This window comes from Porites lutea, chromosome 4, assembly GCF_958299795.1.
Source record: "Porites lutea chromosome 4, jaPorLute2.1, whole genome shotgun sequence".
In the NCBI taxonomy this organism is placed as follows: domain Eukaryota; kingdom Metazoa; phylum Cnidaria; class Anthozoa; order Scleractinia; family Poritidae; genus Porites; species Porites lutea.
Window position 1 is genome coordinate 1,204,446 of NC_133204.1, and position 25,555 is coordinate 1,230,000.

Genomic DNA, 25,555 nt, shown 5'->3' on the forward strand with positions numbered 1-25,555 from the left:
CCCCCTTTGTTTAGTCTTGAAAATCCCGCGTGTGCGAACTGTAATGATAATGCATCCCCAAAGAACACCTACACCTGCAGGATATAGCTTATATCGCAGGCTCACTGCGGTTGAGTTTATTGATTCTCGTACCTGCTAACGGGTGGCGTAATTTCGCTTCAACAGAGTCACAACTAAAAATAACAAAACACAACATGCAGGGAGTTGCTCTCGGTAAAGCGAAAAGATTTTCTGTGGATGGTGTCGCTGGATTTTAAAGATTTTTGCAGGAGCCTTAGGAAAAGAGAAAATAAGATTGCTTGGTTTCAAGAAGTGCGCCCTTTGGAGAACTTGCGCTGGTTTTGTTTTACTTTATTTTGCTTAATTTCACGCTAATTTAACCGTGGATTTAAGCTACTTGGTGACTACGCACTCTCGAGGCGTTTCCATACCTCAGAGCATTTTGGAGTAGATATCTGCAGCCCACCGACAGAGCGACAATTGAACTTGAAACACTAGTTGCTTTACGTGACACTTATGTACTTTACCAGGTATATGTTCATGGAAAAATGGCTTCGAGAAACAAGACTCTTCGTTGATGGATTGTTCAAATATACAACGGATTCGCCATATTAACTGGCTGCACCGCGAGAGCACTTGCTTGTAAAAGCCGGCAAACTGTACACGCTTTCTTCTAACCTTATTTTGACGAAAGTTTTGACGGTCACAACTGTGCTCATTTGGAAGAAAATTAGACTTATTGTTGTCTAATTGAATCAACAGCAAACAAACGGGCGGGAACGTTTTATACAGAGGACAGCAGAATTTGTCAATGTTCAAGATTCTTTCCTGCTAAAAAGTTAAAAGATTGTTGATCTAGTATTTCTTTTAAACAAGGCTTGAAAAAGACTATTTGCAAGGCCAGGAAAAGCTGAATGGTTTTAAGTATTCGCTTGTTTATTGTTCAACCTATCCCACAATTCTTTATGGGTTTCTATGGGAGCAGCTCTGCAGACTCTGGGCTTAGCGGAAGTCGCGAGTGAGGTTGCTTGTTGCGCAGGCTCAGCTGCGTTCAGCTTATTTTGCAAGAAAAAGTTTGGCGGCACACGATCGAGGCTTTTCTTTACCGTGTTTTTACTAATGAGTTCAATTCTTTGTCTCGTTATGCTTACTCCAAACATGCGGACAAATCTTGATAAGATACCGTTACTGTGCACAAAACTTGCGCCCAAACGGGTTTGTGATAATCTGGTGGGATATGGAGCCGTTTACCGAGTTTCCTTCGCGATGTCTGCGTTCTTTCTGCTCTTTTCACTACTAACGTACAATGTACATTCAACAAAACAGTTTCGAGCAAGACTTCACAACGGATTCTGGTACATCAAGCTATCACTTCTGGTTTTAATAATGGGTGTTGTATTTTACCTTCCAAACCCTGGGCTTTTCGCTAAGATATGGATGTACATTGGTTTGACAGGCGGATTTATGTTTATATTGATTCAAGTGATTCTGGTGATCGACTTTGGACATTCATGGAGTGTTTCGTGGGCGGAGAAAATGGATACGCTCGACACGAAGTGTTGGTACTTCTCGCTGGCGTTTTCTACAGCTTTAGTGTATTCAATTTCCATCACAGCTGCCGTTATGTTCTTTCTGTTTTTCACAAACCCAGACGACATATCACAGTGTAAAGCTAACACATTTTACATAAGTTTTAATGTTGGTCACTGTGCATTAGCCACTATCATCTCCGTACTTCCAAGAGTCCAGCAAGAAACAACGGGAGCAGGCCTCCTACAATCTTCAGTTATTACGATATACACCATGTATCTTACATGGAATACTCTTTCGTCTCAGCCAGACTCAAAGTGTAACCCGCTGGGCGCGGTTATACTAGAATACGATAAAGTTTCTGGTGTAAACGGTGAAGCTATATTTGGTACACTTTTAATGTTTGCATTGCTGGCATTTGCGTGTACCGTCCGCCCAAGCACGTCGCAGCTTGGGAAACTAGGGCTGTCATTATCTGATAATCCTGAGTATTTGCGAAAAAGCGCTCAAATAAACTATAAACGCCGCAAAGAGGACAAGGCACCTAAAGAAGACGGTAAGGAGACAGACGAGCTGGCAAGCGAAGACGTCGCATATAGCTACTCATTTTTTCATTTTGTACTTTTTCTTGCTTCGTTACATGTAATGATGGTAATGACTAATTGGCATAGCCCAGACGAGAATGTTGATTTTAAGAAAATGATAAAGAACTGGGCGGCAGTCTGGGTACAAATGGCTTCAAGTTATATTTGCTGTCTAGTGTATATATGGACACTTGTAGCACCGTTAATACGAAGTACATGGGGTCATTATTTAGGACTCGATATAGAACCCATGAGGCATCCAAGTGCAAGACGAACTAGCGCGGCGCAGTTAAAGGAAGATTTTGAAAAAGCTAGAAAGATTTTGAAAAAGGCTGAAACTAGAGTTCACAGGACTAAATGTAGACAAAGTGTTAAGAATGAGACCAAAGCGAGGAAGAGTAGTTCACCAGAAACGACAACAAATTCTCGAAAACAAGAAAATACTGAAACACACACTACCGAGCCTGCAGCAAAGGCATTAGATCAAAACAGAACTGATGCTGAAAATATCAGCGATGATTATAAAAAAAAGAGAGAAACTGGCCAGCACGATGTTCCAATCTGCAGGAAACCGGTTGAAAGATTAAAGGATAAGATTGAAGAAACACCGACTTCGGCAAGCGATACATGTTCGCCTTCGCCTAAAATTGACATTCGTAATAGTAAGGGTTGTCATTCTTTAGACGGGAGTTCGGAAGAATATGTGAAACAACTCGGGCTTTCACAACAAGTAAGAATACAGATCGATCATCCATTTGAAAAAATAACACAAGAAAGCGAGGTAAATAACAGTGTAAAAGAACCTGAAGTCTCCAAAGAAATTCTTAGACTACAAGAGAGAATTCTCAGATTTCAAGCGAAAATCGTCAGAATACAGCATAAGATTTTATCAATACAAGAAACGGGCGAAGATGCTTTTACGAGACCAGAATCGAGAACAAAGCGAGGATAACAACACATTTAGCAAAATAAAATATAGGTGTTACGGGGGAAAACCGTTGGTTCAGTGTCTTTCATAAAAAGAACAAAAATCAAACAGCGCCACTACTCACTAGCTTTAATTTGTCAGCAAACTCATATGTATAGAGGCTGTTATTCGCATCAACGTAAGTCCAGTAGTTACTCAACATACAGCCTAAAGCTCACAGATTGTTCTCGTCGCTTTTGCAGTTTCACCCCATATTCAGGTCCTTTGTCGCCATTTCATGTGTCTTATGTCGCTATACACATAATTGCAGTTTATTAGAGTGGTATTCAACTGGATGTCGCATATAAAGCCAAAAACTGGCTTATTTCATTGTTAACTAACGCTGAATGCGCCAGTCAAATCTCAAACAGCCGGTAATTTGATTTAATTTTCAAAATGGAATCCGACAAAATGACGTGTCATGAGTTGGAAACCGCTCTAAGAGCTTTCATTGAACATCCAAGTTTTAGAGAGAAGGCGAAGGTTGAAGAGAAAACCCGGCACTTCTTTGGCATCGCCGGCATTTTCTTGTTGCTCTAAATATTGTTATCATTTGTAACTAACTTTATACTTTTGTATTGTAAACAACGAACGTTTTTATAAAGATTTGTATCAAAATAATGTTAATATATTCAAAACTATGCATTCGCTCAGGCTATGTACCAAAAAATAAATAAAGTGGAAACTTTGGCTTAACTCAACTGCGTCCCGGATATTTTGTTGAATCAAAAGATCTTTCTAAGGTATTGTAATTAGTTAATAGATTGCACTCGATATAATCCAGATCAATTTTTCACAATTTATCAACTGGTCGACGTATTTCGTCCCTTCCTCACGCCGGTAGCAACAATGTATAGACATGAAGTCATTTTCTTCCAAAAGTTAATAAGGCAAAACGAAAACTGACAGTCCCCAATAAAAAACATCTGTACCCCCCAGATTTCGAGTTCACTTGACTACGATTAAATTTCGGTTTCTTGTCATTAGACCACGCAAACTTTCCCTTTGGACGAAGAAGAATATCGGATTCTTCTGTCCACACATTTAACGGGATTTTAATATCGGCAGTTATTATATGGCTACAATAGTACGCGCTCTGATTGGCTGCTAAGCGAGCAAGATTTTTTGTAAAGCAGAACGGGCATTATGAAAATTTTCTCGGCGCGACGGCACTTTTGAGATGTGAGTAACAGCTACGAGAGCGAGGGCGAAAAATCCAAAAAATCCCGACAAAATATAAATTTATAAAACATATCTTTTCAATAACTGAAACAAAAATATTAGTAACTCTTTTAGTAAAAGCGACGAAGAGAGCCACAGCGAGTTTTATTATCCAGAGGAGGAAGAACAGCGCTAAAAAAGCCATTTATTATAATAAATAACTTGTTAACCTCGTCTGTTCGGTCATTACAGGGAAATCTCAGACCTCGGCCAGCTCGGTCAATTCATCAACGCCTCGGTCTGAGATTTCTCTGTAATGACCTCACTCTCGGGTAATAAGTGGTATGTATTTTCGGAACAAAACGCTAACTCTTGAGAACTAGGTTTGATAAACTTGCGTAATGCTCAGTAATCAAGTATAAAAGTACTATGACCTACTATCAACAATAAAATTAGCCAAGTGAACTGGGTCGAGAGATCGTGTAAGGCCATCGGTGCTGCTAATTGTTCAATCGTTTCTCAATAAAGCACTTTGCGCAAAGAGATGACTGTTGATTAGGTAGTCACGATATCGATCGATAAAAACGTTTCGAAAGTTATCGTTATATTTTTTAGTACGAAAAACGACAATTGAAAAACCATTTATCATTTTGTTTCTCATTTTATTGAGCTTTATATTGATCACGACGATAGAGTTTTCTACTTTTCCTCTATGGCATCACCATATAATTTAACCGCCATATTTACATAGCAAATTTCATATTTCGCTTGAGAAATATGATCCTTGATTTTTTATTTCACAACTGAACTAATTTACCAAGTGACGTGACATCACTTAAATGGTACCACCAGAACTACAAACACATCAACTACAAACATCTTCTCTACGTTCCACTGCGATAAAAAAGGAAAAAAAAAGTTTACTGACATGAGCGACGATTCTGAAAATGGAGCTAAATCCGACGGAGAAATTTCCTGTTTGTGCGGCATTTGTGGTAAAATCAGGAGCGCTACAATCACGCGCACAACCTACGTTACATTCCTTTTACTTGTCACGCTCCTATGCTTTGTGCTGTCAGCCCCGCAAACAAGACAAAAGATATACGCTATTCCACATTTCTGCAACGAGATCGTGGATTCAAAAACCTGTGAAAGTTTGGTTGGATACACGGCAGTGTATCGAGTGTGTTTTGGGATGGCCATGTTTTATCTTGTTTTCTCCTGCGTTTTAGTTGGCGTTAAAAGCCTCGGAGACATTCGCGCACGGATCCATAATGAATTCTGTTACATCAAATTGTTGCTATTAATAGGTTAGTATTGAACAACTGCGCATGACTTCATTATTGCATGCTTAAGAGAATCATCTTATTGTAATGTGCAGGAGCATTGGTTTTCACTTCGGTTCATGCCTTCTTTATTTTTCATCACATTAGCACGACATAATAATTGTTATTGGCATGTACGAATCGACTCAAGCGCTCTAATCGCGTAAAATCGCTAAGAAAATTAACCTACTAAACGTTTTTGAAATGGATTAAAACCCGGAGACAAGTCTTTTAAGTAGGTTCATGATCGTCCGGGTGATAGTAGTCTTGAGTAAGCCAGGATAGTTTTAACAATGACAAGTCTTGCTGATGATTACACTCACTTAGATGAGCAACATGATTATAAGGCAGCATAATTAGTTATTTCAATTTATTAATTATCAAATCAAATTATCGTACTTAGCATTCCAGTTTTCTGAAAAACATACTCTAGTGTGTTTAGTCTGGAAGGCCAAACAAACAACACGTAAAATGATATTTTGGCGCACCTCTCGCCTGAATACTAATGCAATGCGACACAAAAAATAATTAAGCAATAGACCACACTCTCTATGGGTTTACAGGCGTGATAACCCACGCGGTATGTTGGGAGAACACGAGAAAAGCTGGTAAATCACGAGCCGAAGGCGAGTGATTGACAAGCTTTTCGAGTCTTCTCCCAACATCCCAAGTGGGTTATCACGCCGGTAACCCGTAGAAAGTGTGGTCTATTGCTTTTATAAAATAACTTTAAGTAAAACGGAGTTGTTTCGGTTTTCTATGAGTTTACCGGCACGATAAACCATGGGTTTTTAACCAATCAGAACGCGCGCACTATTTCAGTTATTTTATAACATACTACTATACAATTTGTTTCTATTTCAGCTCTAATTGTAAGTTCGTTGCTTATACCCCCGTCTGTCTCCTTTAATCGCATTTGGATGTACTGTGGGCTGGTGGGAGGTTTTCTCTTTATTCTTATACAACTCGTTTTGCTGGTCGACATGTCTCATACCTGGAGCGAGACCTGGGTCGAGAAGATGGAAAATGCCTCAAGCAAGTGCCTTTCAAAATGCTGGTGGGTAAAAAGTTTTGTTCCCAATTCTATTTTCCAGCACAGAGAGATTAGGGAAGTTACTTCGTCGTTTCAAAATTCAAGGATTGTACTCTTTTAAGCTCTTCAAATTCCATGACTTTTTCCTGGTGACTTTAGGTTTAGCTGTTACTTTGGAAAACTTTCCTAGTGTGGGGTGTGTTCGAGCAACTCGCTTGCTACACGACGAGGTACCAGGAATCTGATTTACATCTTGGCCTTTATTCTTCTTACAACTTCTGCTTACTCTACTTCTACTCTACTTTTCTCTACTTCTCCTACTTCTCCTCTACTTCTGCCCCTAAGTCAAGTATAGTAGCGGTTTTAATAGCCAAAGCTGGACATGTTTGGGTTAGCTGACCGGAAGAGTTTCTATTGTATACCTTATCGCTAACATTGCAACAGGTTTGCTATTGTCAGGGAATAGATTAGCCTACGCACAGCCGCAACTGATAAGAACCAAATAACGAAGGTCAGCTCTAACACCAAAAACACGACCACCTGTAACATTAAGCATAACTTCAAGTACAAGTAAAAACAAAAGATCAAAAGAGGAAAACAGTACGTGGACAAAAACAAGACTTAATGAAACAAAAACTAAACTTAAAAATACGATAGATCTGTCTAAAAATAAGTTTCAATATACTTCACAACATTCCTGAGCCCCCCTTAGAAAGAGCATCGTCCTCGATGCAAAAGGACGTAATAGATATAAATGGGAAATAACTAGTGTTAAATATCAAAACAAAACTACCACACTACACAATATTATTTAAAACAATGTCAACAGTTCAATGTCAATAGTTCAGTGTTCAATACATTGTCCTTGAATCTTGAGACTTGAAAACGTGAGCTAAATAAATTGATGGCAGTGTTCTTGCGAAGGACTTGACTAGAGAATCACTTGAAAACGTTGAGAATTAACAGCATAAATCATCCTGAAGTAGCATACAGGACGGTTGGTAGAAATGCCATTTAAACTTGAACGTAGCGGAGAACGCATACTTGGAAGACAAGGCTATCTTGGAGGAATGTTATGAGGTAGTTGCCTTAGTTTTGTTTTTCAGTGTTGATATTTTTAAGATGTTGCTAGCTTCGTGATAAACAGTTTATAGACTTTTATAGACTTAGAAACTTAGAGATTCAATGTATTTCCCTACATGGTTAGTTCCTGAATTTTTGTCTAGTGTTATCCATTTGAAGTGTTTGTTAAACTTAGTTTCTGACCTTGAGTTTTACCCACAGTCGAGTTCCTGTTTTGTATGTTTTGTCCGTCTGGGCAGTTTCACTGTTATCATTTAACTGGTTCTTTGGTACTTGTCGGTTGCGGCTGTGTAGGCTTATCTTACTATAGTAAAGCTGTTGCGATATAGGCGATAAGGTATTCAATAGAAACTCTTCCGGTCAGCCAACTCAAAATAAGTCTACAATTTAGTTATTTAATTCGCTGTGTAAGCTAGTAGAGTAGTAGAGTTGTAGTCAGTAGCTGTTGAAGAATAAACTGCCATCTTAAAGAGAACGAACAGAGTCTTGGTCCTCTCGTTAAAAAGCCACGCGAGCTTCACAAGCCTTCAACATACTTGGTGGAGAACTTTTTTGAAGAATCACTGCAATTGTGAGTGGAACTTTGTTTTTGTTAGCATGCCTTTCCGTTGCAAGCTAGTTTAGTCCTGTAATTTTTAATAATGCTCGAACTTGCGTAAGGCGTAGTTTATTTTCAGTACTGTACGTGTCGGTTAGTTTGTGAATTAGTTATGGCTGCTATGAGTCAATTTCAAAGTTCGGTTTTCTTTTGATGTGTTTGTCGCTTTTCCCGTTTATGAGTGTCGTTTTTTATTTTATTGCCTTCGTTTTTGAGACCTTGGAAAATTTGGCTTATGTTGAACTTTTCCACTTGTCATCCTGATTACTAGGCAGAGAGCGCGAACCCTGCCTGAGGGGGCCGTTCGCCAGGAAAATTTGGCTGTAAATTCAGGTTAGATTTAGTGGAATAAGTTCGAATGAGAACACTAGTTTTAGGGTATTTCTTGACCTCAAACAGTTCACACTAAAATGCATGCCGTTCGCGCTGTTTAATTACTTCTCTATGTCTTACTTTGTCCTTGCCTTGTCATCTGCAGTAACTAATCTACCAAACAAAACTTTAACTTTTCACAACAACCGACTATTTAATTCTATGACTTTCTGGACTTGGAAAATGAAATTCGTAAATTCCATGACTTTTACAGTTTTCCATGACCTGCACGTAATTAGTGGCAATTTTCCCAGACAGACCGTTTACTATTTCTTCGGTTATAACAAAATTACATTCTATCTTCGACATACTAATAAAGCGCGATTTATTTTCAGGTACTTAACGTTTTTGTCGTGTACTGGTTTGATGTTTATCGTCTCCATGGTGGCTGTGATATTATTCTACAAATTTTTCGTCCGTTCCGCTGATTGTAAAACGAATCTATTTTTCGTCTCGTTCAGCCTGTGCCAGTCTGTCGCGGTAACTGTGGTCAGCGTTCTTCCCAAGGTGCAGGAAGCACAGTCAGGTACAGGTAAGTGACATATGATTAAAAAGGCAGGCGGACAAACAGCCTGTGACCCACAGCAAAGAGGCGACAAACAAAGGCAATGACTATGCCTTATAAAACTAGCTGTTATATGTGTAAGTATGGTTTTAACATCCATTTATACACGTGGGTATCAGTGTAAGATGAAAAAAACGCAGGTTTTTGGGTTCTGGGTTAACTGCTAATTTTCCAGCATGTGACAGTCAATAACCTAGTCTGCTACACAGCCGTTTTTAGTGTCGTCACGCAATGCTCCTCTCCACAAGCGTTGCGTGACGACACTAAAAACGGTTGTGTAGCGGACTATCAATAACCTTCCACGTTGTACAACGACAGACTATCCAATTCCTGGAAAAAAGATGTTACAGAGCCAAAAATGTAATTGTTGAGTGTCATCATGTTGGCCCCATCGATACCGTTCCCATTACTATGCATTTATTCCCAAGAGCATCGACACTTGCAATTCGTGAAATACTGAAAAGTTAGTGATGTGCTACGAAAAGGGTTTTATTAGCATTATATATGACACCATTATGAACTGCGTTTTCGCATTTCACCAGCATGTGACAAAGTCCCGACGAAATAGAATCCATGACTCCGTGCAGCCTTTGAGACACTATAATCATTCGGGGCTTGCGGAAGAGTCGGGAAAAGTTAAATTGGCTGTTTGCCTTTCCTGAATGTGTGTCTTGTTCTTTAGGTTTGTTCCAAGCTGCAGTGGTAATATCATACACGACATATCTGACGTGGTCTGCACTTTCACACGAGCCAGATGACTTGTGTAATCCACCCGGCTATGTTATTTCCGGTTACGATCAAAACACTGGCTTGAGTCTGCAGACAATTGTCAGCGGAGTGTTCGTTTTTGTCACGCTCATCTACGCCAGCGTCAGTACAGCAATGAGTGCTTCAAAGCTAAGTAAGTTTTCTGCCTTGATTGATTATCGATTGATTTATTTTGTCATATACAGTCGGGCTCAACACCCGGTAAAGAACTCGAAAAAAAGAACTCAGTAAAACTTTGGTTCGTTTGGCTGCTTCTGTTCTGACGACAGCTTCTATAGTATTCTGGTCGGATAATTCAATCAACTGACTGCTAAGAGACAGCAGCCTAGCTTATATTACATGTTCTAAAAGTGTGACCTCCTTTAATTAATTCACATTCTTTCATGAAGACGTTAGCCAATCAGAGGTCGAGGACAGTTTCCAGCTGGCTTCTGATTGGATTAAATCTGTACCAAAGAATGTGAATAAATCAGAAGCGGTCACACTTTTGGGCTCCTTGCTGTAAACAACAACAACAACAACAACAACAACTACAACAACCATTTTATTTGCCAAATTAAGAAAGTTTACAAGAATAAAATAAGTTAATTAGATCAAGCAAAAAACTATTCAGATTAGCAAAAACTAAACGTCGAGTTTAAAATAATCATCTTGGATTCTCTAGGGCTGTAACACATGAAAGATAAAGAGTAAAAAAAGAAAGAAAATAAATTACATCTAGAATATTAAATTCAAAAATTAATACATGAATAAAAAAAACCTTTTATAAAATCCCTTATGTTACTGAATTCATATAGACAGATGGCGTATTCGCATCCAAAATGGCATTAACGCAAATACATCTGCTTTACAATCCAGCGATGTGGAATCTGCTGAAGAAACGGAGAACGAAGTAGCATACAACTATTCTTTGTTCCATTTCATCATGTTCCTTGCCTCCTTTCACATTATGATGACGTTAACAAACTGGTACAGTCCTACGCAGGACTCCAACATTACGAAGCTTGAAAGGTCGTGGCCAGCGGTTTGGATAAAAATGGGATCAAGTAGCGCATGCTCGTGTCTCTATATTTGGTCTCTGCTCGCACCAGTTCTTCGACCGATGTTTCAGAATAATGTCGACATCAACAAGGCTGAATGCCACGAGGTCAGCGCATGTTCAAATCAAGAGCAGAGTTTAAAGGATTCTCAAAAAGGGGCTAACATTGAGAAAAAACCTCATCTGGCAGTAAGCCAGGAAAAGGAACCTTCACAAGACGACTTAGAGGTTAAAAATGATAAAAAAACGGAGATAAGGAATAACGTGGACAAAGAAAAGGAAACTAGCAGAAAACAAACTGAGCAAGCTATAAAAACTTCAAAAAAGCCTCTATCTGAAGCAGACAAAGAGGTTTTAAGACTTCAAGGAAAAGTATTAAGATTACAAGAGAAAATAGCCAAGTTGCAGCATAAAGTCGCTGAGCTTCAAGGACTCAATATATGATGCGTGAATGAGATATTTTTTAAAAATAATAATAATAACAATAATAATATGAAATGTTAATAATAATAAAAAGTTGATGTTCCACCCACATTACCGTTTCTTTATGGAAAACTTCATGTACATCGAGATTTATATAAAAAAGCATTGTCTCCATTATAGTGAACCTGGCGGTTAGAAAGACAGAAAATCACCAACTTACAAGAACGAGTAAGAAGCGACTTGACAGTTCAAAGTTTCACCACACAAAGATCCCGCTAATGCAGCCATAAAATCAAGGAGTGAACTGTTTCTTTGATTAGGTAACATCTACAAAGGGACGTGTCAAAAGCTAATTATATTTCAAAAGAAACAGGACATTCCAGTTAACTTTTTGTTGACTGCTCGTGCAGGGATGACGTCATTCAGGTAAGAACAGAAACCATAGCAACAACGTTTAACAAAATCCTAACAAAATATCGTGCGTAGAAATAGGAATTCTTCAAATGTTGTTAACAGCATTTAAATCAAACGCGCGAATATTTCCGGACTTCACTTACATGAATTTAAACTAAACACCAAATGAAAACGACGTCATGCTTCAAAATCGAAGCAAGATAAAAACTTGAGTTAAGTTTTCAAAAACGGCTTTCCGCCTCTCCTACGAGCCGTTGCTACCACTACAGCAATGCAAAAACGTACAATCGGCATAACGATCTTACCTTCCAGTGGGTATTTCCTGAACGCGTCTTTGTTCCCTAACAATGTTAAAAGACGTACATAAAATGCGTTTTGCTCTTGATACGACTGACACTTAGCCTTTCCTTGACGTTACACGACTGATCGCCTTCGCAACGCAAAACTGTTTCGAACCGATAAGAGGCTGGCGTCATAGAGGTCATATCGAACTTTCACAAGAAGCGCGAGCAATTCGATCGAAGACCGCTACTGTCCTTCAGCAGAAGGTGAGGAATGAAAAGTTTTGGCATTTACTTCGTGTACCGGACAAAGATGAAGTAAAAAGAAGAACAAAAACCATGAAACAGTACTAAGCAGATTTTTCCCTGAACAGAAAACAAAGAGGTCTTTTCTTTTACGTCATCTGTGTCCGGTACAAGAAGTATCTTTGACCCAATTTTTTTTCAGATTCTCTTAGTCTTCGGACTATAGATCTGCGTCGTTGATATACCGATACCTCTTTCAGTTAAAAGGGAGCATTCGGACAAGAGAAAATTCAAATTAACGTTTTTCTAACGCGAACCCTGCTTTTAAAGAATCCAAGAAGCATTCAGTCACTGTTGTCAAAAGACATTAGAGCATGAAAGTAGTACACGTAACTCATTTTCTCGAAGGGCGAGTGACGTTCCTTTTTTGGAAACAAAAAAGGGATGAAAGAAACTTCTTAACAAAAACACTACAGCCGAAAAACAACAACAACTAAAACCTACAACATTTAAAAAGATTTGAAAGACTGAATTCGTTCCCTTTTTATTTAGTTACCCCATTCCACTGATAAATAAGTACAACACGTGAGCTTGCAAAGTATATCCTCGAAACTTAAAATTTAAGCCACTTATTTAAATATTTTTTAGTGTTTTTAAAAGAAACTATAATTTCCACAATTTCACGCGATCATAGGTGGTTTTAAGCTAGCTAAAAGTGACTAAAAAACAATCGCCTCAGTCCTTTGACTCAAAAGTCTTAACAGCTATTTCTCATTTTTCAGTTTAAACCTCATTATTGAGAAGGTTACCATTTTCGCTATCTGATGTTTATAATCGCCATCCTTCAGTGAGTAACGGCTCGTACAAGGTCTGAAAAATGAATGAGTGGAAGGATATAAGAGACTGATGCGTAATATTGTTAGATCATCTTCTGCAAATTTAAGACAATTTTCCGAACGAAGCAGTTGTAGAGTATGGTCCATTTACCAAAGACTTAGCTCCAATTTCCGACGTTTAACTGAAGTCAGTTTATTTTGAATTACCTTGAAGTTTTTCCGTTATTCTAAAAAGTTAATCGAGAAGCCGAAGATTATCGAAGGTGATGGCAGAGATAAACGATCAAGTTCCGAGAGGAAAGGGAACGAAAGGAGAGTGGTTCATGTGTCCCCCGCTTGAACACGTTCCCCGATTTTACTTTGGCTTTTCCTATTCCTGGAGCCTGTTCGTAGGTTAGTCATAATTCCTACTGCAACTTGGATGATTTCATTGGTTTGTCCATCTGGAGTACTTCTCTAGTAGTAATTGAGGACAGAGCTTAATTTATTTTACATTTGAAGGCAAGGTTTTGTGCTCACCTGTGTAGCGGATATTAGACGCCTGGAACAAGCCAAGATCTTTTAACATTTGCTCAACTGCAACGGTATAGAAAAACATACATCATGCTAACATCATAATCGTTTTTGCAAAGTATCTTTACAACATTATATACCCCCTTATTGCATGTCCTTTACAGTCCACAGAATTTAGTTCATGCCTATGCCTAAAAACCATTACCATTGCAACGTTAATAATGTCTTCAAATTTAATTAAAGAGCTCTGCAACACGGTACTAAAATTCGCGTCGCTTATTTTAGCGGTAACACTTTTTTCCCCGTCCGTAAATTTCACAATAAAAATTTTTTAAAATCCCGAAAACCGAGGGAACTAAGTCCAGACTAGCGAAAGGCATCTGGGAGAATTGTTTTCTTGTCGAAAAACAAACTCCGCTAAGGTAGTCCAAAACATTGCCGAAACTGACTTAACTGTCCTTCATTGGTTTGTTAGAGAATTTCAGAGAATTGGACGGTACTCTGAATACTCAAATTTACTGCAACAAGATAAAAGCTAAGAGCTCTTGAGATAGCCTGCCTGTTGACGTCTTCTATTTTGATGTTGTTGTTGTTTCTCGCGGAAAAGGGGATGTCTGCGTAACCCTAGTCTCCCTTGCAGCCGTTTTCTTGGATGTCACGCAACGCTCCCCAAAAGAACGTTGCGTGACATCCAAAAACGGTTGCGAGGGAGACAAGCATAACCCCTGCCACTAATTGAGGCCCTTTCCCGTGCAGGTTATTCTTGAGAAAAATACATGAACTGCAATAGGAATAAATAAGCCTATAAGCTTCAACGAAAGATAAGCATGCAGCAATCCCAGTTTAAACTGAGGATTGATTCAACAAAAGTAGACTATTGAGCTTTATCTTGACTTACATTCGCTGGTAGTAAGTTTATCCCCTGTGCCTGTCATTAGCTGTTGCAGCTGTTTGCGACTCACGGTGCCTGATTTTTCTCTGTCAAGGGCTGTGAAAGCTGCCAAAATGTCTTTCTCTGTGTTAATATTTTTACTACATTGTTCTGCCATCATCTTCAAAAACTCTGGGAATCGCACCTTTTGTTTTCCTGAAAAGTATTTCAATTAAATGTATAATATCAATCTTCATCAAAATTTACTTGAAAAAATGAAAAAAACTAAAAGAAAAAATTATATTTCAGCCAATAATTTTCTGATTTCAGTCTAGATGTTTTAGGTGTATTATGAGTTAAAAAATATTTTATGAACTGAACAAGCCAACTGGCTGTAAAGTATACAATTAAGCTTTTACCTTTACAACTTAATTATTCACTAATTCATATAAGAAGGCAAAGTAAAAACACAAAGGGCATGTACAGCCTCAAGTAAACTTAGTTGTAATTATGTCATAACTTGAGAGGGAGCCTTCTTATTATAAATTGCTTTTAAATCATTCAATAAAAATCTGCTAAAAAGTATTCTTTGCAAATAAAAGCACTTTCTGACGTTTCTGATACCAGCTTGTATTTGTTGGTCAAAATTAAATCCTTTTTCATACTTACTAATAACTAAGACCTGATGAGTATAACAAGTAAGTAAGTAAAAAAATTGGAAGACAAGCCTGTGAGCAAACTCTCTTTCCCTGACCCATAAAACCTCATGCACAAAAAAAAAAAATGACCCATATGAGGGCCATGTGGTTCAAGCGATAGGCCCAGAAAAAGGTGTATGTTTGGCTCTCAGTCAAGACGCATGGACCCCAAACCAAATATCCCCCCCCCCCCCCAACGCACTCGGTCAATAAGTAAATAATCTGTAACCAAGGATGTCATATGCACTAACCAGCTTTTTTCATAAATGCAGCTATTTCTACATGGGTTATGTTTTCTCCTAATGACCTCATAATCAGTCCTAATTCATTCTCTGTTACCATTCCATCACTATCACCATCAAACAAGCTGAAACACTCCTTGAATTCTGTTGCATAAGAAAAAGTATAAACATTAACCAATAGTTTGAACTTGTCAGTGTCCTTATGATATATCTGGAAAAACTATAACCTATTTCATATAATAAACAATGTTTATAGCATAGACAAACCACCAAGAAGAATGTCACGGAAAAAAAAAAAAAAATTTATTTTGCAAATACAGCTAAAAACTCTCATAGACGGGATTACATCCAGTAATGGCTTTCACTGAAGGTGTCGACTCCACAAGGTTTTTTGAGATCATTGGTTTGCCTTATTTGAGAGCTGAGATTCAGGGCTTTAAAGCAAAATTTGGGGGTCAATATGCATGGGAAGCAAGCCGACAATAACCATTGGGATTATAGGATTGAGAGAAAATTTGGATCATGATAACAGGATTGGAGAACCTTACTGGGAACTTTCATCAATATTTGGCAGTGCTTTAACAATGTGCATACATAACTCCATCTGATTTTTATTTTGTTTTCATTGTTTAATAGTATCTAACTTTGACAATTTAGACATATGTGATGTTTTGCAGTCTAACTGTAAGTCACCGCTAAACACTTGATAAAATTTTGGGGTGAATAAAATGGTCAATCACAGGAGGTTCCGCCACAAATAAAAATACCCAATAGGGGTACATGATAAATCTTCAAAATATACAAAAGTATAGATGAATTTGAGTAAGCATAGAATACAATGAAATTTTATATACCATCAATTTGACTCTCTGTAAATCTTTCCACCTAAAATCACAAAATATTAATAAGTAAATATAAGGTACATGTACGCATTGTGTATAATCACTGGAAAGTATAGTATTAAGCCATGAGAGGACACAGAGGCTTTTTACTGGAAGTACCATCCCATGCAGTGATGTTTTCTCTGCGGGCAGCTAATCCGACTTAATCCCATTTAATATGTCTTGCTCCTCGAAAGTGCGAAAATTTTCTCGTCGTGTATTAGATTTCAGATGCATTTTCTTAATCTTCATTTCGCGCCAGAATAAATTAGTTTGCGCGCAAAGGGCTCCTAAAAAAATCACAAGGTTTGTCTCACTTCGAGTCCACCTTCTGGAGATACGCCAGCTTGGTAGCTGGAATACATTGCCGAGGCGAAGATCTGGCATTTTTTCCTCCTTGTCTTATTTTCTTCAGGACAAATGTTTATATTTGTAGTGAGAATGCAGCGCATATCGGTAGATTTTACTTCATGCGGCTTGCTACTTCTGAAAGAAGAGTGCCGGATTTCATCGTTTTGTTCATGTTTATTAGTATTGGAAACTGTAAGGTAAATGAACCGACCACTGTAAGGTAAGAATTGAAGTTTTAAATTTGTTACTCGGCGAAAAATCGTGGAATTGGAATTCGTGAAACTCGTGAGTATTACCTCTATTACCTAATGTCATGAATGGCTCCTCGCTTTTTCGATGCGTAACACGGATACAAGCGATAAATTTCTTTCGCAAAGTGAAGTATAATTTACTTAACGTGACCATTTGACAAATATTTCTTGTTACATGCTTTATTCATATTTGCTTGGCTTATTCAGGCTATATACATGCCAGGAGTTTGATGACAATGTTTGTGTGCTATAATCATGCTGATAAGTTTTTGCACCTTTATATTGAAACTCATGTAAGCCAAACGTTTGTTAACTCTAGCAAAACACTCTTCTATTATGGAGGAACTTTTAACGTCTTTCGGGGCCCTAATATGGTATCAAGTTTTTAGGGGAAACAAAGCTTGATCTTTGGCCAAACAGACTATAGCTTTTTTGTCTTTGAAGAGATCTCGAGGCAGACGTCCGTGAGTACAGTGTAAGCCAGTGATTCTTTAGGTAGAGCTAACAAACATAGGCTGCACTTTAGGTGGCACACCCATGGGTGCAGTGTAACCCAGTGATTCTTTAGGTAGAGCCAACAAACATAGGCTGCACTTTAGGTGGCACACCCATGGGTGCAGTGTAACCCAGTGATTCTTTAGGTAGAGCTAACAAACATAGGCTGCACTTTAGGTGGCACACCCATGGGTGCAGTGTAACCCAGTGATTCTTTAGGCAGAGCTAACAAAAATAGGCTGCACTTTAGGTGGCACACCCATGGGTGCAGTGTAACCCAGTGATTCTTTAGGTAGAGCCAACAAACATAGGCTGCACTTTAAGTGGCACACCCATGGGTGCAGTGTAACCCAGTGATTCTTTAGGTAGAGCTAACAAACATAGGCTGCACTTTAGGTGGCACACCCATGGGTGCAGTGTAACCCAGTGATTCTTTAGGCAGAGCTAACAAAAATAGGCTGCACTTTAGGTGGCACACCCATGGGTGCAGTGTAACCCAGTGATTCTTTAGGTTGAGCTAACAAACATAGGCTGCACTTTAGGAGGCACACCCATGAGTGCAGTGTAACCCAGTGATTCTTTAGGCAGAGCTAACAAAAATAGGCTGCACTTTAGGTGGCACACCCATGGGTGCAGTGTAACCCAGTGATTCTTTAGGTAGAGCCAACAAACATAGGCTGCACTTTAGGTGGCACACCCATGGGTGCAGTGTAACCCAGTGATTCTTTAGGCAGAGCTAACAAAAATAGGCTGCAATTTAGGAGGCACACCCATGGGTGCAGTGTAACCCAGTGATTCTTTAGGCAGAGCTAACAAAAATAGGCTGCACTTTAGGTGACACACCCATGGGTGCAGTGTAACCCAGTGATTCTTCAGGTTGAGCTAACAAACATAGGCTGCACTTTAGGAGGCACACCCCTGGGTGCAGTGTAACCCAGTGATTCTCTAGGTAGAGCTAACAACATAGGCTGCACTTTAGGTGACACACCCATGGGTGCAGTGTAACCCAGTGATTCTTTAGGTAGAGCTAACAAACATAGGCTGCACTTTAGGTGGCACACCCATGGGTGCTGTGTAACTCAGTGATTCTTTAGGTAGAGCTAACAAACATAGGCTGCACTTTAGGTGGCACACCCATGGGAGCAGTGTAACTCAGTGATTCTTTAGGTAGAGCTAACAAACATAGGCTGCACTTTAGGTGGCACACCTATGGGTGCAGTGTAACCCAGTGATTCTTTAGGTAGAGCTAACAAACATAGGCTGCACTTTAGGTGGCACACCCATGGGTTGCAGTGTAACCCAGTGATTCTTTAGGTAGAGCTAACAAGCATAGGCTGCACTTTAGGTGGCACACCCATGGGTGCAGTGTAACCCAGTGATTCTTTAGGCAGAGCTTACAAACATAGACTATACAGGTGTACATTAGATGGTAACAAGTTTTCCAGTTAAAACTTTGTCATAAAGTGCTACACCATGGCACTTCGACTATTTCATTATCGCGCTTGTTTTGACGCACAATTGATAGTCAGGAGAAGTCGTATTGTCTAAAACCATAGCAAAAGACAAATTTACACACATCACAGCGTTAACGTAAGGTAATACACGGTATTTCCTTCAGGTACATTTACATTTTCTGTTAGGTTATAAGCGATTAAATCGCATGTAGCGACGAACAAAACGCGAAGCCGTCAGATATTCTACAACCGTGTTATTTACAGTGCTGTGCATTATTATTGCTTAACTAACTAACTATGCGCTGATGGAAATAAGTATCGGCCGCTTTAAATTTTGAAACATTCACTGGTACTGTATAGACATAATATTGGAGCGGAAAGTTAGCATGCGAGCAGGGCGATTCTGCTGGGGTTTCTGTAATGTAGAAGATATTACGGCAATGAGGCTCCCGAGGTCCATTCTGGAAATCACAACTACATGTAGGATGAAATGTATTCTGTCTATTCTGCATGCAGACGTCTCGTTTTTCAGCTCTATTTTCGCGGCTTTTGCGATACAAACTAAATTCATTTTTAGTTGTGATGGCATTACACTGCTTAATCATGACGGCTTTGGAAGAAACTGAATATATTGCGCTTCGCGATTTCGCAAAATCGCTGCGGGAATTAAAAAATATTTTCTTCCAAAAAAGCGTTTTCACGTTTCTTTCTCTAGTCAATTATCTCATTTGTCTCGTTTTCTAAAGGTCCTTGAGAACAGAATAAGACAATATTTTATTACCTACAACCTAAAAACCTGATTTTTGACCAGATCGAAACAAAACTGACCTCTGAAATGGAAGAAGAAAAGCCTTTTATTTTAGCCGGCTTCTGCCCCGCTGACGCGATCGTGTCTGTTTTGCTTTCATATGATGACATTTTCCTGACAGAAGGGTGTCGGGAGAAACACCTCGCGCTGATCATACGTGACAAAATCCGCCGCGCCTAAGCTAATTCAGAAAAGTCTCCTCGAAAGCTCCATACAATTCCTCATAACAAAATTATAAGGAATTGTATGGAGCTCTCCAGGATACTTACAGTGCAAGCCCTGTGTGTCTCCTCATGATGCAGGGCCATAGGTATGTACAATCAGCAACAAAAATGTTGAGACATCAGCACTCAAATAGGGTAACTTCAGAGAACAAAACAATCCACACCTCTTTCCCCTCCCCTCCCCTCCCCTCCATTCAAAGTTGGCATGTTTGTTGTTTTCTACAAGGAGCTCGAACAACAGCTCAACACTGCAAGGAGGGAATGGGGGAAGGAAAGCTTTATTTTCCCCTTTTGAAGTCATGAAACTACAGAAAGGCCCTTTAGGGCAAAGTGCCTCAACTTACTTTGTCACTGATAGTCTGAATCGAAATCTAGGCACTGTTGCCCTATCAGCACAGGTTAAGAGCAATAACTTTTTTTTCGGTTACAATATTCACCAGATCATTTTCATGAAGGTAGATTTTTTTTTTAAGGATAACCATTTAATCGTGTGTTTTCCAGGGAAAACTGCTTTTGCTAATCAATAATTGGTTCTGTTTTCTGTTTTACACAGCAAAACCAAGGCATGTACTGAACAATTAATTTTCTTGTGGTATCTAAGCATGGTTGTCAAGAATTGACAGCAAAAGATATATTGCTTAGCAATATGGAAGTTTGAAGTGTTTATTCTGTGAAGGGTCTGATCAATGATAAAATAGCCATGATTGCCATCATGGGCTCAACTAATTTTGTCACCCATTGTAGCTTTTGCACTTTTTGTAGGCCTGATCCCTAAAGGCTGCATTAATTGGACTGGTAATATACAATCATGTTCTTCAGGCTACCAAGATTTCATCTACTCTGGTACAACCAGTTGCAAAAATATTGAGACACTCCCACGATTCAAAAACTGACCTTCCTCACTTTAAATTGCTGTTCGTACATCACACGTCTGTGAGATATGATACTCATCTCCCTCCTCCCCTCCATTCAAAGATGTTCCTCCAAGTTTTGAGCATGGTCTTGTATTGTTAGCAACTTTGATAAGGGGAGAAGGGGGGATCACAAGCACAAGATCATAAACTGTGCCAGTGTAAATGTCTGATCTGCAGTCAAGGCAAAACAAGGTACAGTGTCTCAAGGATTTTTACAAGTAGTTGTAGCAGGATGTTTCTGGCAAGGTTTGTACCATGCATGAAATTGTTTGTGCCTCTATTGAAAATTTCATAATTTGACTACCCATGAAGCACTTAGGTGTTCTTATGAAATCGTTTAAACGTGTCTGTGCGTTCCAGATCGAATAGATCGTTTTCACTGTCACGCAACAAAAAAATATATTGGAAACCGTCCAGTGGAAGAAGCCAAGAAATTGAAATGTTATAAAACACTAAAAGTAGTTTTGTAATTCGCCTATTAAAAACGCCAACATCAGTTTATTTGGTTGTTCTTATATTTTATTTACAAAATGTTAAGAAACGTTTTCTTGGCTTCGTCGAAAAAATTTCACAGAATTGTAATGATAAAACCTTATACTAATAGATTCAAATGAAGCCCAAACATGACGAATATAATTATTTAATAAATCAATGTAAAGCTTTAAGGAGAAATCAGAGAAATGTTCTTTCAGATATCTGCAAATGACAACACTACCAACAATTTTTAAAACATACTACAGAGTCTACCAAGACTAAAGACGACTAATAGTCTTAAACGAAGGCTTTAAGGCCACAACTGTGATCTACTCACCATTCTGAAAGCGCTTTGGAACCACAATATAACATCAATTAGACGGTAATTCGACAACTTCAGCTCTGCTCGCTCAGCTGGATGGCGGATAAAAACAAACATCCAGTACCCAGTCTTTGTCGAGTGTGAATCGGGGAGGAATGCTGAGCCTGCGATCCGATGAAGATGCTGATGATGATGACGGATAATGACGATAATAATAATAATAATAATAATAATAATAATAATAACTATAATAATAATAATAATAATAATAATAATAATAATAATAATAATAATCTGTAAAAGGTTTGAACCCAGGAGTCATTTCTATTATTGTAATAATAAAAAACAACAACAAACTAAAACATGCAAACTCTATCGATGTATTAAGCTAGAGCTCCCATCATTTGGCCTTTGTACATTAAGCTTAAAATGCTATACTTGAATGCTTGGTCGCCTCCAAAATGTCACTTAAATGCTCGATAAAGCTCATTACAGACAAGATTTTTTAAAAAATTAATTCCACTCGTTTGAAGAGGGCTAAAACTAAAATGTATAAGTCATGACATCAATGTATATGTTGCAGTTAATTTTTTATCTCCGGTAATTTTTGATTTTATTTTGTTTTGGGGTATGGTAATGTGAAAATTACCTGAGATAAAAAATTAACTGCAACAGTAAATAGGTTTAATACAGCTACAAAAGATCTTTCCTTCCACACGACTTTATTAAGGTGAAATTTGAATATACATATTTTTTAATTTGTAGTTTAGGTCATCATTTCTCTTTAAAAATGTTTCAATTTTTATTTCTGTGCGAAAAAATAATTTTGGGGAAAAATACCAATAAAAAGCTAAAAAAATGAGATGAGTCATAGTCTAGCCGATAGAATGTTTTTTTTTTTTTTTGGCATTTCTTGCTATGTTATTTTAGAAGCTCGGCTATTTCTTCTTTTTTGCAAAAAGTGTGAAATTCTCCGTCATTTTCCCTGGTACTACGTACCAAAACAGCTGGGCAACTTCGTCCCCAGGGTCTTCTTGCGGGTTGCGTTGACCTTTTCTTGGCGGTAGCCTGTTCACTTAAAGTCCGTCGAACGCGCGTGATAAAATATAAACCAGGGCGGATAAAGGTTGGGCTGTGAAACAAGCGCTCCGCTCTTCATTTTTAAATGTGTGATGCGGAGTAGGACTGGCACGAGCGCTCTTTCCGCGCTTCCGGTGCACTTGAAGGCCAGCGAAATTTTCCTTTTTGCAAACCGGAAATCCTATTTTCTTTTTGTAATTTCAGGCTACAATTAGGGCCATTAATACGAGGAAAAATAAGTAAGACGCGTCTTAAATAAGACGTGAACTGTACCATTTATACGAGCATGTCTTATCTAATAAGACGCGTCTTCATACCTGCCAACCTCCGGAGATCTAAAATCTGGAGCAGGGCGGATAAAGGTTGGGCGGTGAAACAAGAGCGTCCGAGCAAAAAGGTGTGATGCAGTGGACTGGGACTCTACTTAGAAATGGCGCTTGTTTTCGACTTCGGTCAGGGCTTGCGATGTGGTTTGTCCATTAGACACTGCCGCTGTCACTGAATTATGGCGGCTTTATTTGTTTTCTTGCACTTCTCCTTCGTTCCTTTGTGCTGGTACGTTGTCTCCGAGAGGAAAATGTTGCTCTTTTTTTGCGGGAGGTTTAGTTGGAGTAGACAAACATCTCTTTCAAAGGGTCTCTCTGATTGGGGACTGGTCAAAAAGTATGGGGGGGGGGGGGGTGGGCCGGAGCAGAGCCGGGGGTGGGTCATGAGGTTTTGAGCCTTGTGCAAGGGGTGGGTTGTGCAATTTTCAGCCACCCTTAGGGGGTGGGTCAACCTATTTTTTACTAACTAATAACGAGACAGTTGACTGCACTTGTTATATAAAACACAGCCAACTGGGATTATTGCTAAAATACTCACAAACCTGTTGTGCGAGAAAATACAAAGGTTGACAGGCCGCACATCTATACGGGCGTGGAACCCTCTGTTAACCTTTTTTTTTTCAGCTCTAACCAAGCATGTCCTTTAACGATTTCCTTTTTTTGTAAGGAAATGATTGGTGGTTCTTTAAAAATTTATTGAAGTTATAGTTGGTTTTGCATAAGATTCCATTTTTTCATTCAAGCTTCCTTTATTGTAGACACTGAGGGCTGGTATTGTGTCACGAATGGCAATATTTCTTTTTCCTCCTTGTTGTTTTGTTTTAGGAGTTTAGACTCCCTTTTGTGAATTTTATTTCCGATAGTAGGTTTTCTATCAAAGATAGGGGGCACCCAACGAGAATATAGCTCAAAACCAATTTCAGCAGTAGATATATAGGCATATTTTTATCCCCTAAAAATTTTCCATCTGTTCGGATCTCCTAGCTGAAAGTCTAGTGATACGAAAATTATAGGGATCAAAACTTACTTTTTCGAAAATTTCAGCCATGCACAAAAAAGGCTCCCGAAAATTCTAGGTGACCTTTTTAGGGTAAAAATCCGTTAAAAATGAGCAATTATACGTTTTTTTTAGATGTTCGAAAATCCTAGGAGGGGCAGACAAGCAAGAACTTTTACAACAAATGTTGCGAAAATTCTAGACCTCAAATCGTCTTTCGAACAGATATTTTCCTAAAATTGACGTTGGGTGCCCCTGAAAGATTGTGGGTAGCCTCCGTCCGTCAAGCGTTTTTTCTTTTTTAATTTGAATTATTTTCCTCAAAGGTTGTTTCTGAGGAGTTTTTTCGTAGGATTCATAAGGCTTCCTTTTGACAAATTCTTTTTTTAACTTTTGGAGGGTGACACGAGGTGAAATGTGTGTGCAAGAAGCTTTCCGTTTGTTTAAAATGTGTCTTTGTATCAAGGGTAGATTTGTCCTTGAATCTTGTGCCGTTGTATACAACCGTGTCTAAAAACGCAGTCTCAGTGTCAAATGTTTCGGCCGTGAATTCAATAGTTGGGTGATGTAAGCTTGCTTGTTCAATGAAGGCTTCGATGTCTGGTTTACTCATGTCCCATAGGGAAAAGATATCGCGTATGTGGCATTTCCAAACTGTTGTTCTAATTAAAGACAGTTTTGCATAGAGTCGTTGTTTCAATATATGTCATGAAAACATTGGCAAAGGAATCAAAACTGCTGTCTTTGTGCCATTGCAGTTCCATGGTTTTGTAGGTAGTGCTTTCCACTGAAGTGGAAGAAATTTTCTTTGAGGATTAATCTAAGCAGTTCTGGCAAGTAATGTGTAGGAATGGGTTGTCTTTGTTGAAATTTTCATATGCTTTGTGACAGATAATTTTAATATACCCTCGTTTTGCTGTATATTTGTCAAGACTCATAACGTCCATTGAAACAAGAAATGTTCGGTTTTTCACATTCGTCTTTTCAGTGAAAGGTATGATTTCTGTGATTTTGATATTGGTTGTAGCAGTGTATCAAAAAATTTTGTCAAGCACAGAACAAGGTTTTGAAACCGAACATCCATGTTTTAACTAGGGGGTGGGTCATGCAATTTCCAACCTTGCTTTAGGGGTGGGTCAATCATTTTTGTGCCGAAGGGAGGGGGTGGGTCATGTGTTTTTTACCAATCACATTTCCAATTGCTCCGGCCCACCCCCCCCCCCCCCTATACTTTTTGACCAGTCCCTTACTTCCATGACTCTACCACTGTAGACTAAACATGTGCAAAAATGTCCCAGAAACTGTACAATGAATAAAAAAGTTCGAATTTTGTGAAAAAATGGACTAAATTTCAAACTAAAGCACAGAAATGCTCAAAAGTCCATTTTATCCCGGAGATTTGGTGCTCTAACCGGGAGATCGGGAGATT

The 25,555-nt window shown here is 38.8% G+C and overlaps 3 protein-coding genes across 3 annotated transcripts; 2 read left to right on the top strand and 1 right to left on the bottom strand.

Annotated features, from left to right (window-relative positions):
* The first annotated feature begins 118 nt into the window (after positions 1 to 118).
* LOC140935257 (probable serine incorporator) lies at positions 119 to 3,761 on the top strand. The gene has a single exon (XM_073384804.1). It carries the CDS (start codon positions 976 to 978, stop codon positions 3,064 to 3,066), a length of 2,091 nt encoding a protein of 696 aa, XP_073240905.1. The 5' UTR covers positions 119 to 975; the 3' UTR covers positions 3,067 to 3,761.
* Positions 3,762 to 5,170: 1,409 nt separating this feature from the next.
* LOC140932781 (probable serine incorporator) lies at positions 5,171 to 11,484 on the top strand. Its single transcript, XM_073382293.1, has 5 exons — positions 5,171 to 5,552; positions 6,432 to 6,624; positions 8,989 to 9,185; positions 9,901 to 10,119; positions 10,784 to 11,484. Exons 1-5 carry the CDS (start codon positions 5,171 to 5,173, stop codon positions 11,467 to 11,469), a joined length of 1,677 nt encoding a protein of 558 aa, XP_073238394.1. The 3' UTR covers positions 11,470 to 11,484.
* Positions 11,485 to 12,926: 1,442 nt separating this feature from the next.
* LOC140934842 (uncharacterized) lies at positions 12,927 to 21,812 on the bottom strand. Its single transcript, XM_073384401.1, has 6 exons — positions 21,739 to 21,812; positions 16,404 to 16,434; positions 15,559 to 15,693; positions 14,637 to 14,825; positions 13,745 to 13,801; positions 12,927 to 13,259 (listed from the first exon to the last, which is right to left on the bottom strand). Exons 1-6 carry the CDS (start codon positions 21,739 to 21,741, stop codon positions 13,234 to 13,236), a joined length of 441 nt encoding a protein of 146 aa, XP_073240502.1. The 5' UTR covers positions 21,742 to 21,812; the 3' UTR covers positions 12,927 to 13,233.
* Between the last annotated feature and the right edge of the window lie 3,743 nt (positions 21,813 to 25,555).

Coding starts and splice junctions, on each gene's coding strand:
- LOC140935257 (XM_073384804.1), top strand. CDS start 976: ATGGGAGCAGCTCTGCAGACTCTGGGCTTAGCGGAAGTCGCGAGTGAG.
- LOC140932781 (XM_073382293.1), top strand. CDS start 5,171: ATGAGCGACGATTCTGAAAATGGAGCTAAATCCGACGGAGAAATTTCC. Junction 6,625..8,988: donor AAGTGCCTTTCAAAATGCTG/GTGGGTAAAAAG, acceptor ATTTATTTTCAG/GTACTTAACGTTTTTGTCGT. Junction 9,186..9,900: donor GGAAGCACAGTCAGGTACAG/GTAAGTGACATA, acceptor CTTGTTCTTTAG/GTTTGTTCCAAGCTGCAGTG.
- LOC140934842 (XM_073384401.1), bottom strand. Junction 15,694..16,403: donor TACAGAGAGTCAAATTGATG/GTATATAAAATT, acceptor CTTATGCAACAG/AATTCAAGGAGTGTTTCAGC. Junction 13,260..13,744: donor GTCTAATATCCGCTACACAG/GTGAGCACAAAA, acceptor TTCATTTTTCAG/ACCTTGTACGAGCCGTTACT.